General features: G+C 36.4%; 1 protein-coding gene across 1 annotated transcript in view; it reads left to right on the plus strand.

Annotated features, from left to right (window-relative positions):
• Positions 1-463: 463 nt before the first annotated feature.
• GRL (transcription activator) overlaps positions 464-26,638 on the plus strand; it is a 63,535-nt gene continuing 37,360 nt past the window's right edge. The window contains exons 1-14 of the mRNA XM_086441677.1: positions 464-663; positions 998-1,429; positions 1,530-1,604; positions 8,766-8,846; positions 8,948-9,028; positions 9,461-9,543; positions 10,510-10,594; positions 19,464-19,589; positions 19,707-19,814; positions 24,259-24,303; positions 24,384-24,526; positions 24,977-25,109; positions 26,133-26,243; positions 26,373-26,451. Coding sequence (XP_086297803.1) covers positions 1,019-1,429; positions 1,530-1,604; positions 8,766-8,846; positions 8,948-9,028; positions 9,461-9,543; positions 10,510-10,594; positions 19,464-19,589; positions 19,707-19,814; positions 24,259-24,303; positions 24,384-24,526; positions 24,977-25,109; positions 26,133-26,243; positions 26,373-26,451 — 1,561 coding nt within the window. The 5' untranslated portion in view covers positions 464-663; positions 998-1,018. The remainder of the gene's footprint in view (positions 664-997; positions 1,430-1,529; positions 1,605-8,765; positions 8,847-8,947; positions 9,029-9,460; positions 9,544-10,509; positions 10,595-19,463; positions 19,590-19,706; positions 19,815-24,258; positions 24,304-24,383; positions 24,527-24,976; positions 25,110-26,132; positions 26,244-26,372; positions 26,452-26,638) is intronic.

Raw genomic sequence — 26,638 nt, forward strand, 5'->3', positions numbered from 1 at the left:
TCTTTTGAATTATTTAATTTGCAAATTTCTTTTAATTAGTGTCCCAAGTCAAATTTCTCTTTAAGAGTCACTCTCAAGAGATATATCTCAAAAATTACTCGATGGATTAAGGGGGAGAATTACTCCCGATGATTAGTTAGGTATTCTAAGAGATTTAGGTACATAGACCCAACATGGATTAGGTTTGGATGTGTAACTAAGTCCCTTTTAAGTATTGAGGCAGTTAGGGTTAGATCCGATTCATGCTTAAGGACGAACTCAGCTCGGGAGTTGGGGCTTCGGACAGCCCGACCTGACATATTTTTGTAAATTTCCGTTTAATGACTGTAAATAATTTAATCCCACATGTGGCACGCCAAGAGTGGATAAATTCACGGGTTTATGGCCCAATAAATAAGCCACGTGGCACATTGAACGTGCCTATCATTTATTAGTCCACGAGACCACGACCCAGACATTGAAAAACCGCGACCGCTAGCCTCTCTGTCCTAAAATTTAGAAAAAACAATCTCTCTCTCTCTCTCTCTCTCCAGTCTCTCTCCACTGTTGTTATTTTCAGATTCTTAGATCTGGAGTTCGAGCTTTCGATCTACTTGTCTTCGAGTTTTAATGTCGATCAAGCAGCTCTACTGATAATAGAAGACTAAAACTCATTCTTATAAGGTTCGTTTTTCTTCATCTATAACTCAATTTGGATTCCTTAATCTTGTTTCTCTGCAAATTGATGCCTAAATGCACTTAGAAATTCTTCAAATCTAGTGATTTTCAACCTGTTTTCGTTTTGTTTCGAATAAAAATTGAACTAATCCTGTCAATCCAAGAAAATGAGAAGCAAATAACTGATTGAGATTCTATAATTTTAGTTTCTGATTTATAAATTTTATCTTTTTTGTTATGTTTAGAGGAGTTGAAATTAGGAAATGTGGAAACTAATTAAATTTTGGATGTTTAAAATTCTGTAATTTATCACTCTTAACTTTAACAGCCTAATTTGCAGAGAATTTAAGGGTCTTAATTCATGGCAAACTCAAGACATAATTTTTCTACCCAAGATGTGTCTCCCACCTCTATAAGATCAAGGGAATGGGATAACCAATCTAGATGGTCTGAATATTTGAGTCAAGAAATGAACTCTCCCACGTCATCGATGACTAGGAAGCATTTTGGTTCAGAAGGGCAGTCACAGAACCTGGGAGGAGGATCGCATAAGGGTTTGAACATGAATTGGGTCTTGCAACTTACTGATGTTGCTGGAGGTTTATTGGCTAAGATGTATAGATTGAATCAGATTTTAGATTATCCCGATTCGGTTTCTCATGTGTTCTCGGATGCATTTTGGAAAGCGGGTGTGATTCCGAACCATCCGAGGATTTGTATGCTGGTTTCGAAGAAGTTTCCGGAGCATCCAAGCAAATTGCAACTCGAACGTGTAAGTTTTTTTTTTTTTGAAGCCTGTTTAGTTACTGAGATTTTCGTGCTGGTAAAAATAAAAATTGATTATTTCTGTTTTGGGGAAATTATTGGTGTAGGTTGATAAGGTTGCTCTTGATGCTTTGCACGATAATGCTGAAGTCTATTTTCAAAGTTTGGAACCATGGGTCACGGTACACAGTTTCTTTCATTGCTACTAGAAGAAATATCATCTTTTTTAGTATTTGATTGGTCTACATGTATATATGAATGTGCTTTTAGGTTGTGTTCGTTGTTATTGGTAATATTATTTGTTTTGTTCACTTGAGAAAAAAGACTGGAATCCATTTATCACATCCTGATCTCGGTAAATATGCAACAGATTTGAGCTAATGTATCAGATGCCAATTGTCAAATGCATTGCATTAGACAATTTGAATCATGGAATTAAAAGATGCTTATATTCGTAATGCTTGTTGCATTATATAGGACAAAACTTTTAATTGGTAGGAGGGTTCAAAATTTTTTTTTTTTGATAGGTGGATTCTTTAAGATTGCCCAAAAAGAGGAAAATTAATAGTGTATGTATTATTTATGAATATAATGAAAATCAATAATTACATATCCAATTTGACCTATGGACGAATATGCAAGCATACAATGAGATTCTCCAATATCATGCTAAGAATAGCTAGGATTTCCAGAAGAAGATACCATTTGTTTTCACTACATACATGTCTATACATGGTACATACATCCTTAATTCTAAAATGAATGAGGTAAAAATCTGCATGATCTTCTGTGATCTATATCCATAAAAATAGGATGGACTGTCCAAGTACTGGACCTTGAGGCATAGAACCATTTGACCAGCAAACATAAATTTTTTGTATGGGTGTTCAAGTATTTGTTGCCTTTAAACAATGTAATTGCTATAGAGACAAAGAACCTAACAGGTTTTATGTTCTCCCAACTGTTCTGTATAGAATCCAAAGGATTAAATAGAATTATGATGATACCAAATCGTTAGAAAAATAGAAGAAAACAATCACACACAAGGCGCAAAGTCTTGTGGTTCACCACTAAAGGCTATGTCCATGGGAAATAATGATTGAAGGTTGATAATCTGTGGATAAGGGTGTTGTCCCAAGCATTTGGAGTATTAAGGATGTGGGATAGAATGCACTCTCGACCATAAGTTCAGAAAAGAAGAACTATGATAATTCCATCAGGTGTGCTCTGTACACATCTAGTTTGATATCTTGGGAGAAGTGTTTCTCATCAATTAAACAATTCCTAGACTAGTGTTTGATCATTCTTCCTTATTATTAGAAGCATGAGAAATTGTGAGTCAACCTACCCCTTTTGTTTTGAAAACATGAGTTTCTAGTCAATCTCAAAAAATACAATTCATAGACTAGTGTTTGATCATTCTTGCTTATTATTAGAAGTAGGAGAAGTTGTGAGTCAACGTATCCCTTTTGTTTTGAAAACATGAGTTTCTCATCAATCTCAAAAAATACAATTCCTAGACTAGTGTTTGATCAATCTTCCCTATTATTAGAAGCAAGAGAAGTTATGAGTTGACCTATCCCTTTTGTTTTGAAAACATGTGCTAAATCACCTGAATTTCATGGATCAAATTGGTGAGTGGCAGAGATCTTTCTTCCTTTTAAGTGGAGTTGGGATGCATTTTAGATGCAAATTAAAAGCCCTCAAGTAAAAGCTCAAATCAGGGATTAAGAGATTTTTGAAGGGTGGATTCCAAGATAAGCAATTTACTTTATTTTATTTTCAACATTGGACAAGAAAGAAGAAATGTAGGCCCTCAATATTGATGAGAACACTAGGATATGTAATTTGAAGGTAGAATTTTAGAGATTGGAGAACATTCTAGAGATAAGTTGGAGGTGTAAATCAAGGGTGATGGCTAAAGGAAAGAGAAAACAATACATTTTTTTTATATTCGGCCGTCAATGGTCATAGAAGAGCAAATCTCATCTTTAGGCTTGTTATAAATGGAAATTCATTGGAGATCAAGAAAGCATTAGAAATGGTGTGTTTGAGTTTTATAAATCCCCATGATGGAGCGACATAGAGGTGGACAATCCTTGGATGATCTTCATTTTGACTAGATAAGCTTGGATTAGGGTAGTTGGTTTTAAAAGACCATTAGGAAAAAAGAAGTTTGGGAAATCATTAAAGGGATGGATGAAGGTAAGGCCTCCAGTCCAGATGGTTTCTTGATGGCATTTCATAAATTTTCCCGAGAGGTGATCAAAGAGGATCTAAGGCTAGTGGTTAAAAACTTCCATAAAGGATCTTTCTTGGGTTATTTCTATAATTGCACCCTCGTGGTCTTGATTCCCCCAAAATAGGTGAAAGTTCACAAAGAAGATGAAAAATATGAAAAAGGTTCACACGCTACTCCATTATGTCATTCTATATGTATATACCTAAAGATTGGGTATAATTACAAAAGTACTACTTGTATGAATTTATTTTACAAGTACATATTAAACTCCTATGAAGAAATGAGTCAGAATCTTCAAATGAGCTTTTTCTCTCTTGAGAGTTAAGTTAAAAGCTCAAGTTCGACTCCCAAATGAGTGGAATTCCCCTAATAGTGTGTGACTTCCAAATGAGCCCAATTAAACTTTAAACTCCTAGATTTTTAAAATCCCGAGTTCGATTGACAAATGAGCCAGTTTCTCCGTGCAATGTGACTCCCAATCAAGTCTAAGTAAAGATAGAATCCGATTCCAAGATAAGCTAAATTCTCATACTAATATGAATTCCAAACAAGTTTATATAAACACTGAATTTGACTCCCATGAGTTAGATTCTAATGTAAAGATCGATTCTAACTCCTAGAGTGCCTCTATTACATTTCCTTCTTGAGTTGCCTCCCTAGGTTTATCTACAATGTGGGTGCCTTTTCTATTGGCCCCCATCATTTTCCAATGTTTGCTTTCTTGGTATTTTAAAATACCTTCCTTGTTACTAGATTTCTTTATTTGAAGATCTTTTTCTCAATCTTCCAATCATAGGACCTTTTAAGTTGTCATTGTCTTATTGATATCTTTAAAGTTTTTCTAAGGTTTTTTCCCAAGTTTCGTCAACCTAATTCAGACTTCGGTGAGTTGTTCTTCAATTTCGTCGATCTCGATAGCCCGACTCCAAGTTGTTGGTGGGTGTCATGGCTTCACTCCCATGTGCTAAGGGGAAAGGTGATAACTTTGCTCTCTTGGGTGTAGTCTTGCAGACCCATATTACACTATGGAGCTCCTCAATTCATCTTCCCTTATGATCCTCCAACTTTTTCTTTGGGTTGTCCAACGTAGTTTTGTTGGAAGCTTGAAGCTTCTGCCTACCCATTCACCCCATTCACCCCATTCACCTGCGGATACCTTGGTTTGAAAAGAGATTTTTGATTTATTATTTCTGGCTGAACCCTACAATTAGACTTCCCTTGAATTATGTGCCATTGTCGGAGAAAGAGAAATTGATCGTTTGACTCGGTGTCCATTGCAATAACTTGCAGATCCTTCTGCTTTCAACCAACCTTACAGTTTTGGTGAAGCATTGTTTTGTATCAAGTAAAATCTCGGTTATGTTTTTGCATTAATCAAGCCATTATTTTGTGACTTTATAGTTTTTGAGTCTGTGTGGCATTCAACATTAAAGATCGTGTTTGTGGGTTGTTTTTTTCTATACTTCTTCCATGACAAGCTTATTGTGATGTTGAACTGGATGTTAGATGATCATGTGGATCTGATTGTGTTGACCATGTTTACAATTGTTACTTGTTTCTCAATCATGGATGGTTGAATGTTTAGGTTTTCACATATAATGAGGCTTGTGGTTGTTGGTTTCCAACAAGCCTTTTAGAAAATTATAGGTCCTGTGAAGGGTATGTGTAGTTTTGTGAGGGTTTGTATGGTGGGTTAGACTGGGTTGCTAAGGCTCTCAATTTGGACCATGTGCTTGAGAAGTGCCATCGGATCGGTTCGGGTAATTTGATGACATGGCAAGCCTTCTTGAAAATTACAGAGAGAATCCATCCATCCTTTGCTATGCAAGAAGTTCAGATTTTTTAGACTCTTTTATTGAGGCATTATCATCTAAAATTCATCTAGAAAAAGTGGTGGAGGACCTGCAAATTTGATAGCAGCAAGAACGTTTGTAGTAGAAATGTATTCATACTGCCAGATATTTAAGATATTCTCAAGTTTCTCGAAAGGTAAGTAGGGGTCTAATTTATTAATGGGGGCAACCCTGATTCTGGCTCAACTATGTCATGGGGAGTCCAATTTTGCAATGGGAAAATCATTTGGAGTAATCGATCTCATTTCTATTGGTTGAGTCAAATTGAAGATGGTTGAGTCAAACTTCTTTGCATTGGGTAATTTATGAAAGTACTGGATTGAGGGCCCGATTTCTTGAGCCCATATATGAATTAGGCTCATGTAGTTCCCTAGTCCGACAATTTGGGAATCTGACTTGGTCAAAAGGCTCGACTTGTTAGGGACTCGAGATTGAATTTGACTCATTCAAGAAGTCTTGGGGAATTAGTCTGACTTGTTAGGGAGTTGAACATGAATTTGACTCATTCATGGAGTTTGTAGGAGCAAGTTTGATTCGTCAGAGAATCGGTCATGAGTGTTAATTTAGTAGAATTTTATTCATCTAGGTTGAAAAATTAGTCAGTAGTTTCAATCAAATCTGACTCGGATGGGAATCCGATTTTGTTCAATACTTGGGAGAATTTCCAGAATTGCATAATTCAATATTCTCGAAGGTGGATATCGATCAAATTAATTTCCACCTTCGAGAAGGGGCTATTATAGGAAAATAAAATGTCTTGATCTAGATCGTGAATGTGGTACTAAAAGTACGATTCTCGATGCAAGTATGGTTTAGGGAAAATTTAAGGGGGAAAAGTATTAGTGAAAGGAATAGATGATGACTCCATAGTAGTGGCACGAGGAGTAGTTTGTCCCAAAAACAAAGTGGAGGAAGGTCGTGATATCAGATGAGGATAGAGCTGAAAGCAGCGGGCCTTCTCATGGCCAGTCTTCCCATAATGACTGTACTGAAGGCCACTCCCTTTACCACGACCACGATTCCCTGATCCAGGGTACGAGAGTTGGAGAAACTCGAATTGACAGCTAAGACCATCTGATCTGTAGTTGGAGCAGAAAGAATGTCAGGGACCTGAGTCTGAGGAGAAGCAATACGCTGACGATGCTCATCACTGCCAATGGTCGCAAATATCTCAAATAGAGAAGGTAAATGATTGGTGTTGAGGATCTGTGTTCGAAGTGTCTCAAACTCTGAATGTAGACTCATAAGAAACTTGTGGGTCTGATGTCGAGCAATCCTCTTAACCATATAACTAGTTTCCTCTGAAGATAACTCTGCCAAAAACTCATAATGAGAAAGTTTCTCCCAACATGACTGAAGAAATCCAAAGTTATCAGCTACACTCTAAGTCCCTTGGGTAGCCTAGGCAATGTCTCGATAAAACTCATAAATTCTCGAGTCATTCCTGGTATGGGCTTATGTTTGAATAAGTGGTGACTATAAAGATGGAACTGTCTCATGATACATGAACATGGTATAGATGCGCTGCTCCATGAAGTTAAATAGCCACCCAAGGATAGTGCAATTGGCGATCTCCCATGATTCAAATTTAGGATCAGTAAGTGATGGTTTAGTAACATTCTCAGAGAGCCATCTAGATTTTCCTCTACTACCTAGATAGAGTCGCACAGATCGGGACCGTGACTAAAAGTTCCGTCCATTGAGAAGAGTAGTGGTAATATGTTGGGTTGAAGAGTTAGACCGAAGGTTGTAGCGGAAGTTGTAATAGCTTGTTCCGAAGTCATTGCTTTGGTTCGAAGGGAGGTCTGAAGAAGAAATTTGGAGGGCCAAATAAAAAGAACTTAACGGGCACCCTAGGTGCAATCGCAAGCCTCCCTAGGTTATGTAGTTGTTGCCACAGGTCTTCCCAACAGCACCCTTGTTGCTGTGGATGGGTAGAAAGCTTCCAATAACTGTTGCACGGTTGAAAAACTCCTAATTGGATCTGTCACAGGGTTGAAAAACTCTTAATAGGGGCTGTTGCAAGGCCACTGATCCTTCCAATAACACTCTCAGTGCTGTTGTAAGGCAGAAATCTAGCAAGGATTGCTGTCGCAGGGCTGTAGAGCTCCCAAGGGTTACTGTCGCAGGGCACCTAAGCAGCCACCGCTGTTGTCGTAGGGCAGAAAGGTTGCTAATAGTTGCTGTCGTACACCCCCAAAAAACAGCCACTGCTTTTGTCGTAGTGATTATTGCTGAAAAAAAATAATTTGAATGAGCAAACCCTAATGTAGGGTAGAAATACAATGCAGAAAGATTATCGTAGCATGTGATTAAATCTTTATTGCAACATGCGATAAAGAGAAAAAAAAATTAAAAGACCCCCGAAGGAGAGAATATCGAATAAGGCTGCTCTAGGTTAGGATTTAGTGCATAAAGAGAAGAAGAAGAAGAGGAACCAAGGAGGAGGAGGAAGGGGGGGGGGGGGGGGGGGGTTGCAAAATTCCTTGGCCTTGATACCTATAAGATTTTGAGAAGGAAAAAGTCAAGCTTCTTTGTGAGAGTTTGACGGGAATTTATATTAATTAAAATAGTTAAAGGACAGAAAAGCCTTACAAATAAGAAATAAATAAAACAACTATCACTATTAAATAATTATGACTAAAATAGCAACTAGGTTATTTCCAATAAAAAGTGGTGCGTATCCTAAGATCTGCGTCGGATCTATCTATCGTGTCTCATGGCATGATTTGGTTTTATCTGATTAGGAAAATAATCCTAAAATGGGAAAACTCCTAATTGAGAGGAGCTACCTTATTTGGATAAATATCGATTGGGCAGTTAAAATTCTAGATGGATTAGGATTGATTGCCTTCCTTTTTGTGTTTATTTTATTGTATTTTAATCTATTTAAGGCTAGGGTTATAGATTGTAAGGGGTGGTAAAAAACATGTAACAAGTTTTTTTGGAAATTAATGGAATGACCATCTGGAGCCTAGGAAGTTTGTTGGATTCACAACGAGCCCTGTAAACAAATCCCGTTTGTGTTCTTTCTTCGCGTCATTTATGTTTTTGTGTGATTGATTGATGAAGGAATCAGAGAGATTGACGCCATCCTGATTTTTTCCTCCAGAAAAACTGTTCTTGTGGTATAGTTACTTATTTATATTTAACTTTAACATGTTTGTTGTAACCGTTTTCTATACCATATGGATTTTACATGTCCACCATCTGGCATTTAATTGGTCAGTATTCTTTTCTATTGACAGCTGCTTCTTGATTTAATGTCGTTTCGAGAACAAGCTCTACGGCTTATATTGGATCTAAGCAGCACAGTCATTACCTTGCTGGTAAGTTGTTAGATTGTGTAGTATTTGCATTTTAGAAAGAAACGTGATGGCTGGAATTTTTTTGCATTATGTCTCTAAATATATGGTGGTATGTTTTGCAGCCCCATCAGAACTCACTGATCCTGCATGCGTTTATGGATTTGTTTTGTTCCTTTGTCCGTGTTAACCTCTTCTCTGAGAAGGCAAGTCCACTTTCCATTGTGTTTCTTTGATTTTTGCTACCGACGTGCACAACACACACACAGACACACTACATGTTGTTGAATAGGAAGTTTTCTGTACTTGATTTGGTTTGCTACTCTTTTCTCTTAGTCATAAGCTTAGACCTTCTGTGTAGATGGTACCTCTCTGTGGCATGAAAATAAGTCTGCCTGTTGATCCAGATCTTCCCTTCCAATGCTTTTTTTTCTTTGTGATAACAAAAGTTGTTTTTGGGTTGCACTGTAGAAAATTGCAGTTAGGATTAAAAACAATTCTGTTTTCCATTTGTAGCTAGTCCCAGATCTGGATGACATTTGTTCATGGAAGACAAGTATGTGTGTGTATGAGTGTGCGCGTGTGAATGCGTATTTTCGTTTTCTCCTAATTATAGAAATTTGATGCTTTCATGACAGATCCCCAGGAAAATGATGTTGCAAATGTATAATCTTGTGCATGCCATGTTCAGAAATGGCCGAGACTGTGAGTTTTATCATCGGTAGGAAACATTTTGTTGTTAAAATCATTTTTACAAGCCCAGTTCATCTTGAAAGGCATCCTATTGGGTTCAACGTTGCTTATACATGTTATCATACTCTGAAACATTGATAAATTCCAAAGCTATTCTAATTGCGGCATGAATACCTTAAGAAATACATAGATTTAATATGTATCTAACTTGGAATGTTTCCATTTGCTGAAGAAGAAAATCAGTGATGAAACAAACCCTTACAAATTACAGTAGGCACAAAGCTATGGTGTAAAACATAACCCTTTGTCCATAAAGGTTTAAGTATAATGTCGTCCGTTCTTTTTCCAGTCTTGCTATGAATGGTTGAATGTTAAAGGTAGTAGGCTGCATTTTACTCTTCTCCATTTCTGAAGATATCATTTTCCTATATATAAATCTGCAAATGCCACAAAATTACTCTAATTTCATAAATCTAATTTAATTTTAATAGCAAACTAGTTGAACAATATCATTTTCCAAGTAATTTTGACCCCAATTGGGTTTATGTTGAGCTCATGGTCAGAGAAGTTTTGTTATATAGATCTCAGGCATGAATGGTTAAAATTTCGACTCCAACTGATTGACTAGGGACTATCCTCTTTGTATGGAAAGGAACATGGGATGCAATGTCTATCTTTGAATTAGTGTTGAACTAGCCTCAGTCATAGTTAACAATAGTAATATAAGATCAGCACAAGAAACAATCCTGCATTATATCTGAAAAAAAGCCATACATTGCTCCCTTAAATAGCATACTTCGCATGGGAATAATTTCACAGGTTATATTCTGAAGTGCTAGCCAACAAAATAAGTATTTATCTTTACATCTTTGCCATGGTTGGTTGTAGCATGATTTTGCACTATTTATTGAAGAGTAGGTTTGTTTTATGATTCTTATATCCATTTAATCTCCCGCACTTTATTTCTTTTTTCCTTTCTTTTTCTGGATGGCAGGTTGGTTCAATTTATAGACTCGTATGACCCACCATTAAAAGGGTTGCATGAAGACCTTAATTTTGTCAGCCCGCGTATTGGAGAGGTCATATGCTTGATCCTTGAATTTGTTGATATCATCTCATGATAACATTTTAAATGCTTCCTCATGATAAACATGACAAGTAACTTTCTGCTCCTGAGTTGAAAATATTTGTTTGGTTTTGTTTTTCTTTGTTTGCCCACTCTCTCTTATTCTGGAGCTTATTAGTCAGAGTCTTCTATGGTAGTGGGTTAAGATATGAATTAGAAGATAATTCTACCTGTTGGGGAAAAAAAGAGTGGGAATAGTATAGTGAAAAAAAGAGGAATTAGGGATGGAAGAATATTGGTTTTCCAAAAGTAAGGTAAAATGATTTCAGAGAGAGAGAGAGAGAGAGAGAGAATTCTTTTGAATATGAAATTCCAAGAGACTGAATTGCTTGAACTCACCGCATTATAAAAACCTTGGGAGTTCTTATGATATGAAATTAAAAACCTGGGCATTCTTTCAAAATGTTGTTCCAAGCACTAAAACCATAAGATAAGCATGCCTTTCTACTGATCCAACCAAAATTCCTTCTTCTGTACTTAGCCTCAGTAATTTATCCATACAGAGTGTTAGATTCCTACCAAATCTCCAAAAAACATATCGGTTCATCATTTGTAATCCCAAGCCACGCTTCCTTTTAGGAACACATAAAATTTTATGACTAACTGAGCAACATATAACAGTAGGACGATTTGGGGGTTGGTGTTGGAGAAGGTGGGGAGGAGACTTAGCACTTGGAAGTCGAAATATATGTCCAAAGGGGGAAAGGTGACATTGATGAAATTGACATTGGCAAGTATGCCAGTTTATTTTATGTAACTGTGTTTGATTCTGCGTATGTAGAATGTAAATTGGATAAACTCTTTCATGATTTCTTGTGGTTTGGAGTAAGAAGAATTATGAAAGAATAATAGTCAAGTCTTAATGAGAGCTTGCCAGGATATTTATACTAAAATGATAAAAAGTGAATGGACATAAATGCCCTTACATAAAGAAGAACAAAAAAATAAAAAAAAGACATCTCCCAATACTCCCTCTCAAGCTGGTGCAAATATATCAAGTTATCAACTAAGCCCAGTTTGACAAGATGAGAGTTAGTAACAGAAGGATCAACAAACTTCGTAAGCATGTTGGCTAGCTGATTTGAAGAAGATACAAATACTGTTTGAATAACATCAGACTGTTTCTCCCTGAGAAAGTGAAAATCAACCTTTATATGCTTGGTTCTCTTGTGAAAGACAAATTTAAAAGCAAGCATAATAATAGACTTGTTGTCGTAGAACAGAGTGAAGGAATAAAAAATAAGGAATCCTAGTGATTTAAGTCAAATAAGCTCACACGTGCCAAGGGCCATAGTTCGGTATTTAGCTTCAATAGAAAAATGAGAAATCACACTATGTTTCTTACTTTTTTCACAAAATCAGGTTACCGCCATGAAAAATATAGAAATCAGATGTCGATCTTCTATCTGTAAAAGAACCAACATATCAACATCAATGAAACAAGATAAATGGGGTTGAGCAGTGGATGAAGAAAAATGATCAAGGCCAAGATGCGACTTCAAGTAGTTAAGAATGTGATAAACAATATCAAGATGAGAAGTGCGCGGAATATGCATAAACTGATTGACCATACTAAACACAAAAGTCAAATATGGTCTAGTGTGTGTTAGGTAAATCAGACAGATCACGAGGCTCTGATAAGAAGGATCAAATAAAAGGTCGTCAGATTCAGTATGAAGATGATGATTTTGATCCATAGGAGAGGAAGCAAGATGACAACCAAGCATACCAGTGTCCTGAAGAAGATCCAATGTGTATTTGCGCTGGGATAACGAAATACCATAGCGAAAGTAGGTCACTTCTCTCACCAAGAAGTACTTAAGAGGACCCAAGTCCTTAACTAAAAAACACGACCCAATATCATCTTCACCCTGTCAATCCATTGGGTATCATCCCCAATAAGGATAATATCACATACATAAACCAAAACAATAGCACAACGACCACTAAATCCATGATGAACTAAACATGTATGATCTGAGTGACATTTGGAGAATTCCATAGATAAAATGACCTTGGAAAAATATTGAAACCAAGTTCGCGGAGACTGCTTCAACCCATATAGAGATTTGAGAAGGCGGCATATCTTCCAGAACACTCCCCCTGAAGACAAAACCCAGGAGGGAGGTTTATATAAATGACCTCAGTCAGATCACGATTTAGAAAGACATTCTTCACATTTAGTTGGTGAATATGCCAATAGTGACACGCAGCCAGAGAAATAAGTAGCCGAACAGTAGTAAGCTTAGCTACAAGAGCAAATGTAGTACCAAAATCCTTTCTCAGAGTTTGCGTAAATCCCTTTGCAACTAGGCGGGCCTTGTATTGATCAACGGTGCCGTTCACGAGATACTTAACAATGAAGACTCATTTACACCTAACAATCCGTAATAAAAGGAAGAGGAACAAACTCTCATGTATGATTTTTCTGCAAAGCATCCATCTCGATAGTCATGGCTACATTCCACCGAGGGTCTTGTGGAGCTTTTAAAACAGATCGAGGAACTCGAATGGTAGCAGTGGCAACAAGACATGCCTGGTAAGAAGGAGATAGGCCCTGATAGGAAACAAACTAGGTAATAAAATGATTAGTTAGACAACTCCGCCTACCTTTGCGAGTTGCAATTGGTAAGTTAGAGTCAGAAACATGAGGGATGAGAGAAGGGATATGAGATAAGATACTTGAGTCCAAAGAGGAGGTTGTATTAAACTGATGCATGCAAGGAATATATGAAGTACATGTGTGTTTAGAAACCTTAAACATAGAGCATTGAAACTTATGTCCATTACTAGAATTTTTCAAAGCAGAAAATACAAAACATAAATGCTAAAAATTAACATGTTCTAAGCAAGCCTGCCACAAATCTAAAGACTGAGATGGAAAAGTGTGACTCCTAGAAGAAGGTAGCACAGAAGCCTGAGTGGCAGTATATGGAGATTCAAGCAGATACATCCCATCCCGCTTATACCCTTTGCCAAAAATCCTCCTCGAAGTCAGGTCTTGAAAAATGCAATGAGTAGGAAAGGTCACTAAGCGATTTAGTTATATTACTTACTAACAAAAGGTTAAGAGATAAGTGAAGAATATGAAGTAAAGAATCAAGAGAAATATGAGATGATAAAGGGATGGTACCCTTGTTGTGTATAGGTGTAAGGGACCCATCAGTAAGATGAACCTTTTTATGAGTAGCAAGAAAATAAATGAAGTAAAGTGACTAGACTCATCGATCATGTGATTAGAGGCACCAAAATCAATAACCATGTCTAGGGAGTATGACTTGACTGGGTGACATGAAATGTAGAGGTTGTACCTAGAGGCGTGGTAATGAGACCATAGTAGAAGATGATCGAGTATGAGCATGGATCTGATCATGAACAATGGTGGCAATGTAGGCTTAAAGTTGCTGCAAATCAATAGATCCAGGAGGAATGGGAGGGTCACTGGTAGGAATTCATGATGAATCCACAACGGCAACACGGGGGGGGGGGGGGGGGGGGGGGGGCAGAAGACCCCACAAAAGAAGTAGCAGTAGATCTCAACAATTGAGGATAGAGCTGAAAGCATTGGGCATTCTCGTGGCTAGTTTTCCCACAATGACTGTAAATAAGGTCACTCCCTCGATCACGACCATGACTCCGAGATCCCTAAACATGAGAGTCAAAAAACCTAAATTGGCTGCTAGAGTTGTCTGATCTGTTTTTAGAGTAGAAAGAATACCAAGAGCCTGAGTCTAAGATGGAACTACACGATGACGATGATGTTCATGACTATCAATAATTGTAAAAGAGTCCCACACCGAGACTGAAAAATTGCGACCATCTAATAAGGCACTAGTAATACGTTGGGTTGAGGAATTTTACCCAAGAATAGTATTTGATTCCTTATTCTCTTGGTTTGTCGTCATATCTCACAAAAGGTAATAGAGAAAAATTGATATGACAACAATCAAATGAAGGAAGACTACAATTTGATAAAATAACAGTGTAGGATCAAATCAACATACACCTAGGACCAATAGAAGATGCAAAAAAAAGAAAAAATAGTAGAAGACCTTCCGAGAAGATCTAATACTTCAATGGATCACCATAAATCTGGAACAAAGTGAAAAAACGAGGCATAAAATTGAACCTGCAACAATTAGAACTGAAATCTTCCAGAATATTATGAGGATTGCTCTCTACCAAGGCCGTAGATAAAAAACGATGAGATTTCTGCCAAAAAAACAAATATCTAGGCCTAGATTTGAAACTTTGGCTTGAAGAGAGATCTTTCGCTACTCCAATAGCAGTGTGATCATCAAAAGACAAAAAAAATCATCCAAATAAGGGAAATATACCATAGCCTAAAAGAAAGCTATCACATCATGTGAATAGAAGACAACGAACCAAAAAAATAAACCTCCCGAAGAGAGAAGCCTTCAATGAAGCTCTCTCTAGGAAAGGGGAGTATGATTCGTTTATGCGAGAATTGTTGGTTTGGGGATTATCCTTTGAAACATTTTGAAACAAAACAAAAACTTGAACTATATTGTCCCTCTTTTTTTAGCTACATCTCCTTTCTTAACTTTGTGGTTGAGGAATTGCTAGAACTTTTAGTTCGTTCTTTTTATTATGTTTTGAATTCTTACTCCAATTCTACTTCTCCTACTTCTTTTTCTAGATTAATGATTGGGGGTCATTCCAAAATTCCATTCGAAGTGTTTTTTTTTTTAATATGATCTATGACCATTAGGGGTGTCAATGGGTCGGTTCTGGGTTGGTTCCACATATACCCAGAGCTCGAACCTTAATAAAATTTTGATTCTGAGTATGAAAACCTTGGAACTAGAACCGACTCGATACCTATTGGGTACCCAATAAGATAGATAATTATTTTTTGAATGAGAAGAAAAAAAAATGTACTTGATAAAATAGAAAATCATTCATAAATGTAATGATTAACTTATAATTCCTCAATTGAAAGTTAAATTAACAATGAATTCTTTAAGCAAATCAAACTTTTGAAAATAATATTGTAGAAAATTATGGTATGGGTCATTTATTTGTTTTTGAAATTGTACAATATGTGAAAAATGAATGAATGTTATGGTATGAGGTAAAAATTAAATGCTTCATATTTTTTATATTTAATTTTATTTCAAATACATTTACTTCAAGATATCGCTTTATTAGTATTTAATCCAATTGTTAATTTTATTATAAATAAAATAAATTTTTTAGTCGGGTACCCGTATGAGACCTGATTCTTATTGGGTCCTCAAAATTGCTACTCAGAACTGGACCCAAAAATGATTGGGTCCATTATGGTAGACCCAAAACCGGCTAATCGGTTTCAGGTAATTGGGTACCCATTGACACTTATGATGACCATAGCAGAAATATTTTGTTTTTTGATGAGTAAGCTAAACAGAAATTTTCACCGTTGACCACTTGACTAATCGTAGAATCTTTGTTGGTTTTTGCTCCACATGCAAATCTAGTGGGGTTTTGGTATTTATCTTCTCATTCATTGCGCTTTTTCTAGTGTAGTTTCGGCATCTTTTAAAATAATGTGGTGTCTTTGGATTATACACCCCCTTTATTTATGGACCTACTCCAAAGCTGGTCTATTTTGTCCTTTTCTTTTAGAGGGTGGTTATTACTTTTTGTAGTTTGTTGGGACAAACGGAAGGTTCTTCTATGCCTCCAAGCGCGTCTCAGGATGAGGCTCGTTAAAAACATTTGGGGCTTACAACTCTGATTAGAAGATGTGCACCTTAGTGTGAGGCGTGACTGAGGCATATGGCTTTTAGCAAGACATACAGTTTAGAAAGTACTGAAGGATAATTTATAAAAATCTTTGTTCAATTTAGGTTTTTTTTTTATTGATAAAGATAAATTTATTGATAAAGAAAAGAGAACAAGGGGTGTTTAGGAGACCAATCCAAAACAAGGAAAACAAAGCGAAAAAGAGAAAGAAAGAAAGAACAACAGAGAACCCTGAACAACTAGTACTCTTGTGACATAGAACAAATCCTATCCTATCTAACAACAAAATCTTCAAAGAAAACCTAATGTGGAATGCAACTGATGATGAGAATTACTACAATTTTATTTTCTCAGTGGCGAAATCTTCCTAGTCGAGGAGAATTGATGGGAACATCAAATCTTAAAGAGTAGATTTAATTTTGACTTAGGTTTCTATTTTAGGATTTTATTTTTATGTTTTTTGGGTTTATTTTCATGTTTTATTGGCCCATGGTCTTAGTATAATATTTGGAGGCCCTTTGGTAACTTTAGATAGGTTTTATTTAAGTTTATTAGGGTTGAAAATTTAGGAGAAAGAAAGTTACGAAAATTACGAAAATTAGGCATTTTAGTTTTATTAGGATTCTTGGTTGATTTTCTTTATTTAGAGATTGTATTAGGGTTTATTGATAGAGAATGAATGAAATAAATAAGAAGTTTTTGTTTTCTTTTGATTGTTGGTGCCTTCAACATGGTTGATGTCATAGAAATAATTGGGGTGATTCCAAGGAAAATATCAATTTTTTTCTTTTCTTTAATCTTCTTCTTATCATTTATCTTTATTTTTATATATTTTTGTATTTTTTATATTTGTGAGAAATCAAGAAACCATCAAGAACCCTTTAATCCTTTCAAGGACTCAAGCCATAAATTTTGTTTTCAAGTTTTTTTTTTTTTTTTAATTTTGAATTCTTGATTCTTGAATTCTTGAAGTTTTGGATTCTTGAAACCCCTTTTTGGATTCTTGAAACCTACAAACTTCATTTTGTTTTATGCTTTAATTGTTCCCCACTTTCTTTAACCCTTACTTCATTAATCTCTTAAACCAAATCTACCCTATATCCAAATACCCTAAATCCCTTATTTTTCCAAAATAAAATTCCATTTTCTTATATTTTCTATTGTCGTCCAAATCCTTAACCTAATCCCCAACAATATTTTTCTAAATCCCTTATTTTGCCAAAATCAAATTCCATTTTCTTGTCTCCCCACACCGTCCTACATTAGAACCCCTTTCAATTCTTTGCAAAGTTTGTTCTAAGAGAACATGAGAGCCAAAATAGAAAGAACTAACTCTTCAATCCTATAATTCTTCTCCTAAATAATGCGACTATTACGCTCTTTCCAGATATCCCAACAAATTGCAAACGGAGCCAAGAACCAAATAATCCTCTTCGATAAAGAAAGGGAGCTTCCCCAATCTAGCCATGACTCCGAAACCGACTTGACCGATCGAGGGAAACAACTCACTATACCAAATAGAGAGAAGAAGTGCGACCAAATCTGGTGAGCAACCCAACAATGAATGAATAAGTGATCCGAAGTTTTCGCTCAAGATTTACACATGTAACACTGATTCAGTGAAATGAGGCTCTTCTAATTAATTGGTCCAACGTTGGCAGTCTCCCTAAAGCGTCCAGCCAAATAAAGGCCGAGATCTTAGTAGGAATATTACCACCCTAGACAAATGAATGAGGAAATGTCGCCAAGCTCCTTGGGGCAATGATATCGTTCATAGATTTGACAAAAAACCTCCCATCCCTAGCACCACCCCACAATCTACGGTCATTTAAAAAGCCTTCCGTGTGACTATTCTCCTCTAAAAGAAATCAATCTCCCTAAAGACTCCAACTCCCATTCATTAAAAGACCTGCTAAACCCAAAGTCCCAGTTGGTCGCCTCGTTCCCAATGTTTTAAAAAAAAGAAATTACTTGGTTCTTTCTCAAAGACAAATCGAAAAGATCTAGGAAAATGTCCTTAAGCGGACCATCCCCACACCACTAATCCTCCCAAAATCAAACCTTACTCCCATTCCCAACATTGAATTTCACATTTTTCTTAAATAAAGGAAGTCTTAAGATACCTTTCCACACCCCACACCCCAACAAACCTCTAGCCGGCCCACTCTCCCACCCATTCCCACTCACCCCATATTTATCCATAATTACTTTCCTCCCAAGGCTCTCCCTGTCCTCCCCAAACCTCTATAACCACTTACCCAACAAAACCGAATTCATAGAACTAAAGTTTCGAAAGCCCAAATCACCATTCTTCTTAGGCAAACACAACTTCCTCCAACTCACCCAATGATGTTTCTTAATTCCATCTTTGCCATGCTACCAGAAATCACGACAAATTCTATCCAATTTCACTTCCACATTTCAATAAACTGCAGTAGATTATAGGATATGTTCTATACAATGTGATACTCTTGGGTCTAACATGGCTCATTTAAGATACATGGGATATTTCTATTCTACCTACTTAGGGTTTCTATACCATGTGTGAAAAATTTAAACTGTGTGCATTAGTAAAAGATGAGATACCACTAAAATTGTGGAGGTGCTTCTTGCGGTACAATCAGTAGTTTGTATAAGCATCTAGCCTAAATATTTTAGACTATTATAGACAACTTTGACATACTTTGGTCGAGCAAATGACCTTACCTTCTTTTCGAGCAAATGACCTTACCTTCTTTTCATAGGTAACAAAGAACAATTTAACAAGACGGAAGATAGGTGATACAGAAGGGGGCAATGTAAACAGTAAACCAAGTATTACATGTGCACCTCTGCATTGCAACACAAAACATCCCCAAGCATTCATTCATTTGCTGGGGCATCCGCCCTCTTATTTGCTGACTACAGAATTGATGATCTATTCATGGAAGAGTCCAAGTCCTTAATTTGACCAATAGTACTAGGCAATGTTCAAGTAATTACCTTAGATGACTTTAAGATATAGATTTCGTATTCATAGTCTCTGCTCTGTAGAATGACTCATCATGGTTGAAAGCCTAAATTCCCCTTTTCAGGTTTTGGAGGCTGTGGGTCCTATTATCTTTCTGTCTACTGATACAAAGAAGTTGAGAAATGAGGGGTTCTTAAGTCCATTTCATCCCCGATATCCAGACATACTGACAAATTCTGCTCACCCAATGGTAAGTTCTTTTTTCTTGAGTTATCTGCTCACAATTATTTATGAATTTCCAACTTTATCACTGTAGGAAGGTCCTTGAAGATTTTAGCTATTTCTTTTACAATTATTGCTTCTGCAGAGGGCTCAAGATTTAGCAAATGTCACTTCTTATCGGGAATGGGTTCTGTTTGGGTATCTTGTTTGTCCTGATGAGCTACTTCGTGTCACTAGCATTGATATCGCTCTGGTAATACTCTGACCAATTCATTGTTTATGTTCTCTGATAGTTTTCTCTGTAGTTACATTTATATTGAAGGAAATTAATTGAAAGGAGCGACCAATAAAGTAAGCATCTTTTCAAATACAGGTGCTTATAAAGCAAGAGTAGGCACTAATAGTGAAACAGATCCCTTACATAAGTGTCATACAGGCCATCCTGATCAGTCTATAGGTCTGCTTCCATGTACACTTGGTTGAAATGAGATTTGGAATCCACGGAATACTTAATTTATACATACAATTTTTTTTTTTTTCGATAAGTAATTTATACCTACAGTTATATATTAATTACCTATCAAAAAATATATATATTTTAGCCTTATTTTTTGAGAGTAAGCTTGAATAAAATCTTTCAACTGTTTTTTCTGTTAGGGTATACTGGTTATGCTTTTATTTTTAGTTTGTTTTACATAACCATTAATTATTTCTTTCCTAGCAAGCATCTGAGATATTTGCTTTATCTTTGTTTGTTCATGTATCTCATTTCCACAAAGAAGATCCTAATTCTATGATCCTTGGGTGTATCTCTTTAACAGGCACTACATAATTCCAAAATAGCTGTGCATGAAAGGGCCATGATAGGGTATTTTTGGCCTAATTACAAGCGGATATTTGTTAAATCCCAGTGCAATACTAATGAGGATTAGCTTGTAAGATGAGATAGAATCTGTAATCTTGTTGAGAATTATCTTTTGTTGTTGGGTGGTTGTGTGTTGTGGGTGTATTGTCTTGTTGTAAGGCTGGTCACCTTGACCTCCTTACATCAATAAATTTCACTTATCTTTGCCTATTAAAAAAATAAAATTTAATGGCTCTGCCCAAACATCTATTTAGACACAATTTTCAGCCCATCATAGGTTGGGGCTGGCTCCTTAAATCACTAGTCGGACTTGGGCATTACCTAACCATCCAACGTATATGAAGCTGTACAAAACTTCTAAGTAATGTTTTCAGACACTGAGGCGTAAGCCTCACACACCTGATATTTAATTAATATTAATTTAAAAAAAAATTATGATAGGCACCTCATATTTCTAAATTTCAAATTCACATAATTGAATTCCAATATTTAATCCATTATAATAAATAAAGATATAAAATAGTATTATTTAGCAAGAAAATAATTTTTTTGTATTTGAATAGTTGAAAGTTTCTTTAGTAAATAAATATTTTCTATTTATTACAAAAATAACACCAATTTCCAGAGCTTTTAGAGATCTCGTTGAAGAAGGGCCAATCTATTTCTTCTTTTGTCACTAGGGATGGGGGTGGTAATTTGGGACATTGGGCTCAGGAGGGCATCTAACGATATGGGGAGCTTGGGGTGGTTGACGCTAGATATCAAGAGCATGGAGTTGCGAGGGGATCTCAAGGATCATATTCTGTGGGATGGTACTAGGGAGGGCTGGTTTTCTGTGTTTGTTGTATGTTACTGGTTTGGAGGTCCATGCCGTGGATTTCCCTCATATATTCATGTGGGGAGGGAAAATGCCGTCGTTTGGTCATCGGCACTGGGTAGGATCCCAACTTTGGACCAGATCATCAAGAGAGGTTGTCTCTCCAAACTTTTGTTCTTTATGTTTAGCCAATGGGGAGTCAGTTGATCATGTACTCCTTCATTGCTCTTACACATACCAGATTTAGGGACACTTCCATCTACTTTTTCGGTTTGGATGGGTGCTTCTCCTCTTCTATGTACACTGTTTGACTCTTGGCTGGCATGGGGTCGTTCGTTTCCGAAGTCAAAATGAACCCTTTCGGGATTACTTTTGTTTGTGGTTTCTTGGAGCCTTTGGAAAGAGAGGAACAATCATTTCTTTGAAGGAAAGGGGAGTTTTATTCAAGATCTCATTATCTCGATTTTGTCTTTGTTGTTGTTTGGTCAAAAGATGTTGAAGAAATTTAAGGGAATCCTTTTTGAAGATTTCCTTGAGAGATGGGATAGGGTGTGTAACTTGGTAGAGGGGTGGTGTCTTTTGCAGTGGGGTGGTCGTTGTCCTTTGTGTTTTTCTTTTGGTATTTTGGGTTTCCTTTTTCGTATTCTAGTTGGTCACCTTGACCTCCGTTTTTTCTCTTCTAATAAATATATCTCTACTTATAAAAAAAATTCACTTCTAAATGTTCCGATTATGTTGCATGCTAGCAAGAACAAGGAAATAGAAGTAAAGAAGAAACTTATAAAATCTTGCTTGGTTAGCAAAAAAAAGTAAAGAAGAAAGAACAGAAGAAGAAATATATCATTTAAAAAAATAAAATCAAATTACCATGAGGCATATGCCTTGGTCAAAAGGTGTAGACCTTTTGGTGCCTCTTGGTTTGAGGCGGAAGCTTTAGCTGCTTTTATGTTTCAACCTTATGCCTCGGGGCATTTTTAATGAGCCTCATTGTGAGGTGTGCCTCAATGTGTAAGCCTGGCGTGCCTCTAAAAACAATGCTTCAACATACTGGCAAGCAGATTCAAATGGTACCACTGTTTAAGAAAATACAATAACATATGCATCTCTAACCCGTGAAGTCATAGATCTTCAAGCTCCAACGTTTGTGGATATGGACGCATGGATAAGAAGTGGTATCACACACATGGATGCCAACAATCTGTTTCCTCCAAAAATAAGGTTCTCCAAATTTCGGTGTATGCTCATCTTTTTTCTGCACCCTGTCTACATTACACTGCAATAGCCCATCCTAACCTCAGCACAACAATTTTTAGTGGAAGTTTTTGTCCTTTTTTGGGCTCCTATAAATATTATTCAACCTAGTATAAAGACTTGTGCTCCAGAAGCCTAAAAATTATATTCACTGGACACAGAAAACAGACCAAAATATTTGTTGTGAAAGTGTATTGAATTTTCTTTCCCTTATTGTAACTCAAAGATATGTGCCCAATATGTTATTTATTTATTTTATTATTATGACTTATCATGGTCAACTGATATAATTATCAAGTAGAACGCTATATTTTTCTTGACATTATTAAGATAATAAGACAGCTGAATGTGCCATGATTCATTATTTTTATTCTGATCCAGGGTCTGGAAAATTTTCTTAGTTGTGTTCAGTCTGAGATTTGGGGAGGCTTAGGTAAGCTTCAATTTGAGCTTTTTATTTGAGATGCATGAGTTGTAAAATAAAGGTGCATTTGAGAAGTAGAGAACTAATGTATTAGAGTTTGGGGGGGAGAGAGAGGGGGGGGGGGGGGCTGGAAGAGTGGTAAAGAATTTTTTTTAATACTTTTGATGAGTCTAGAGTGGTGAAGCTGGATAGACCTGTTGCTCTTGCACTCTCACACCCTATCCGATTCTTGTTGTAGAAGCCCTAGATCGTTGTTGCTGTGATCGCAACTTTTTGTCGGTGGATGATGTAAAATCTTGGTGCCTTTATATCATTGTTTTCTTTTATTTTTCTGTTATATCTTGCATTGATATCACTCCAATAGATTCTTGGGTTTCAATGCAACAAACAGTTGGAGAGCAATTAGAAAAAGCTTGGACAGGCTTCCATCATCACATCTTCCATTTTGAACATTCATCCAATCTCGGTTATTTCAATGCCTTGTAAGCTTTGCTGGTTGGGGTTGTGGAACAAAATAATCTTTGAAGATAAATCTCATCTTTTTTTGGTTGCATGCAAGAACATTGATTTGATTATGGATGCTCTTGATGGAATGTAAATTTCAGAGAGATGTTTATATTAATCAAAGAATCAAAAAAGAGTGATACAACTGAGGGAAGGTGGATTAGGTTGGATTCCAGTTGAAGTTTCATCAATAACCGGGGAGAGTTGGGTAGGATGCATGTTAGAAACAATCATGGGGAGATTCTAAAGGTGTTTATTGGTATGATTGGTCCAAAGATTCAAATGAAGTAGAAATTTGTATGCTTCTTCCTGGCATTCTCATCGTGGAGACCATCGTTTAATTGATTCGGTACTTGAGAGTGATTCTTCAGATGCTGTCTTCTCTTGGGCTTCAATGGAGTTGATAGGTCATTGGAAGCAAGGTTAAAATCTCGTTTCGAGGCAATGTTTTGTTCAATAGAAAAACTGAGACTGTCTAGATTGAAACATTCTGAGACAATTCTTACTATTCCCGAAACGTATTATGTTTCGGGATCAATGTCTTGTTCTGGTCTCAGCCCAAAACTGAATATTCAGCCAAAACACTCCAAAATGGAATGTAAAATTGAAGTTGAATCATGATTGGAGATGGGCTAAAAATATCAACCAGGTAAGGAAGTTGAGAAGAGTATGGAATATTGTCTTCTCTCATGCATAGTGATGCAAGCAATCCATCCAATTTAATGGCTAAGTCGATGTTACTAGACATGTTTTGAATGTGAGGCACTCTTTTTGTACTTTACATGATACTCCTGCTGTGATGCATCATTAAGAATTTTCACTGTATTTGTTTTCAGGTTGTACTGAAGGAAAATTTAATTCTCACATTGTTTAGGGATGAGGTAAATTTTTATCTATCTCCGGCTAAAGTTGCAATTCTCATTCGTGGTGGCTGATCATTTTTGTAATCTTTAACATGCAGTATATACTATTACATGAGGATTATCAGTTATATGTTTTACCACGGATATTAGAGTCAAAGAAGTTGGCAAAATCTGGACGCACAAAGCAAAAAGAAGCAGATCTGGAGTATAGTGTTGCAAAGCAGGTTGAGAAAATGATAAGGTATGAATTCCAAGACTACGACCATGAAGAAAAAACCATTCATTTTTTTTCCAGAAAGACAAAAAAGACCTGTAGACATTTTTTACACTGCTGTTCCATGTCACTTGAAATATTTAGTATTCATATCATAGCCGTGCATGTTACATTGCATAGCTTTAAGATAAAGTTTCACATGTATCTATATATTAGCATGTATATTCAGTTCGAGGATGCACAATACAAACAAAACAACTGTAGGATCTCTTTGCTTGTGTAATGAAGCCCTGTAGCTACGTTGCTTACAGGCACAATTTATGTGGTACACCTTTATTGGTGCTATTGGACTGAAGTTCCAAATTTTTATATCAGATCATATTGGGACCCTTTTACCTTGTTTGCTTTGTGATATTTTGTTATTTTGTTACATAACGGGTTTTGTAGTTATGTGGTGTAATGGTTGCTAACTTGCAGCGAAGTGCATGAGCAAGCATTAGTTTCATGTGATGCTATACATCGTGAAAGGAGAATATTACTGAAACAAGAGATTGGGAGAATGGTTCTTTTTTTCATTGATCAGCCAAGTTTATTAGCTCCTAATATTCAGGTAGGTCTTATCTCTTAACCATAGACAAACATTACATGTGCCATTTGTAATCCGACATTGTCTTCTAATTTATTTTCTGTCTCTCCTGGTTAGATAACATAATAATAAGAGTCGTGCTGGAGTAACATTGAAATTGACATCATTTGGGACGTTGGTGTGCATAGAACCATAGATGCTTCACTCGTATCTCGATGAAAAACATCTATGGTTCTATAGACATCCAGGTTAGCAATGTCTGAAATGATGTCAATTTCAATGTTATTTCAGCATTTTCCTACTAATAATGTTAGTCGTAGAAAATGAGGAAAATACATTTGCGCTGAGGCAAGGATTCTTACTATAGTTAAATTTGTTGAGGAGGCTGAATAAAGTGAGGTTTATGCACTAGCGGGGAGAAATGAGGCCTTGAATGAAACCATACCTAAAAAGGGTATTTTGGGTGTCAAACAGTCAATTTTTTTGCTTGAGCATGTGCTTGTCACAGCTCTGTCACAAGGGTATTTTAGTCAAGTGCTCTCTTCTGTGAAAAATTAATGCTCTAAATTAGATATGAACTTAGGGGTTTTGAATTATGTTTTAGTAAAGTTTTGAAGGGATTCTTTATCTGCTATTTAAGCTTTTTAGCATCAAATGTTTTGAGAAGAAAAGAAGTTTCGTCAGCTGTTTTAAGAGCTGAAGATTACCAACCTATTCTAGGACAAAATGGGCTTGTTATTGACCGATTGCAGTCTGTGAAGGTGCGCCATGGTTCCCTCTTCTATTATTGTGTGATTTGCTTTTGCTTTTCACCATCTGGCCTTAGGTTTTGTGGTTCCATGGTCCACCTATGGTTCTATACATCTTTAATTAACTAGTTATTTAAAGCTTGAATTTCTCTGCCTCTTCAAAATTAATTACTGAATTGCTTTTGTACTTAGCATCTGTATTAATATACCGTAACCACATTTGTTGATATGGTTAAGTTCCTAGGTTATTTTGCAACATTAGTTGCTAGTGTTTTTTACAATGATTTGTTTCCTACAGATGGTATTTTCTGCATTGGCTTTAGCTCAATGTGAGGTTATTTGGTATTTTCAACATGTTGGGATCGCATCATCAAAATCTAAAACCGTACGAACTGCATCAGTGGACATAGTAAGGAATATTCTTAATGTTCACCTAGTCAAATCTGATGAGTGCTAATTTCCTTTGGGAGCTTTTTCATTTGAAAAAAAAAAGAGAAAAAACCCTGCTAACTTTAGCTTAGTATGGATTTGGGTGCAGGATCCAAATGATCCAACTATAGGGTTCCTACTAGATGGAATGGACCGCCTTTGCTGTTTAGTGCGCAAATATATTGCAGGTTAGTTTGAATATTTTCTCTGTTAATTTCTCAAGGCTGTGGGAAAATAGAAAATAATGCACACATGTTTTAATTGTTTGTCATGACAATAAGTTCCTTTGACCATCTGAAGAATAACTATTTGAAACAAGATTTGACTCATGACATACACCATGCTCACATCTTTTCAACTGGATAGCTAGCTCAT

The sequence above is a fragment of the Akebia trifoliata genome, chromosome 1, assembly GCF_017979445.1.
Source record: "Akebia trifoliata isolate Shusen 1 chromosome 1, ASM1797944v1, whole genome shotgun sequence".
NCBI classification, from domain to species: Eukaryota; Viridiplantae; Streptophyta; class Magnoliopsida; order Ranunculales; family Lardizabalaceae; genus Akebia; species Akebia trifoliata.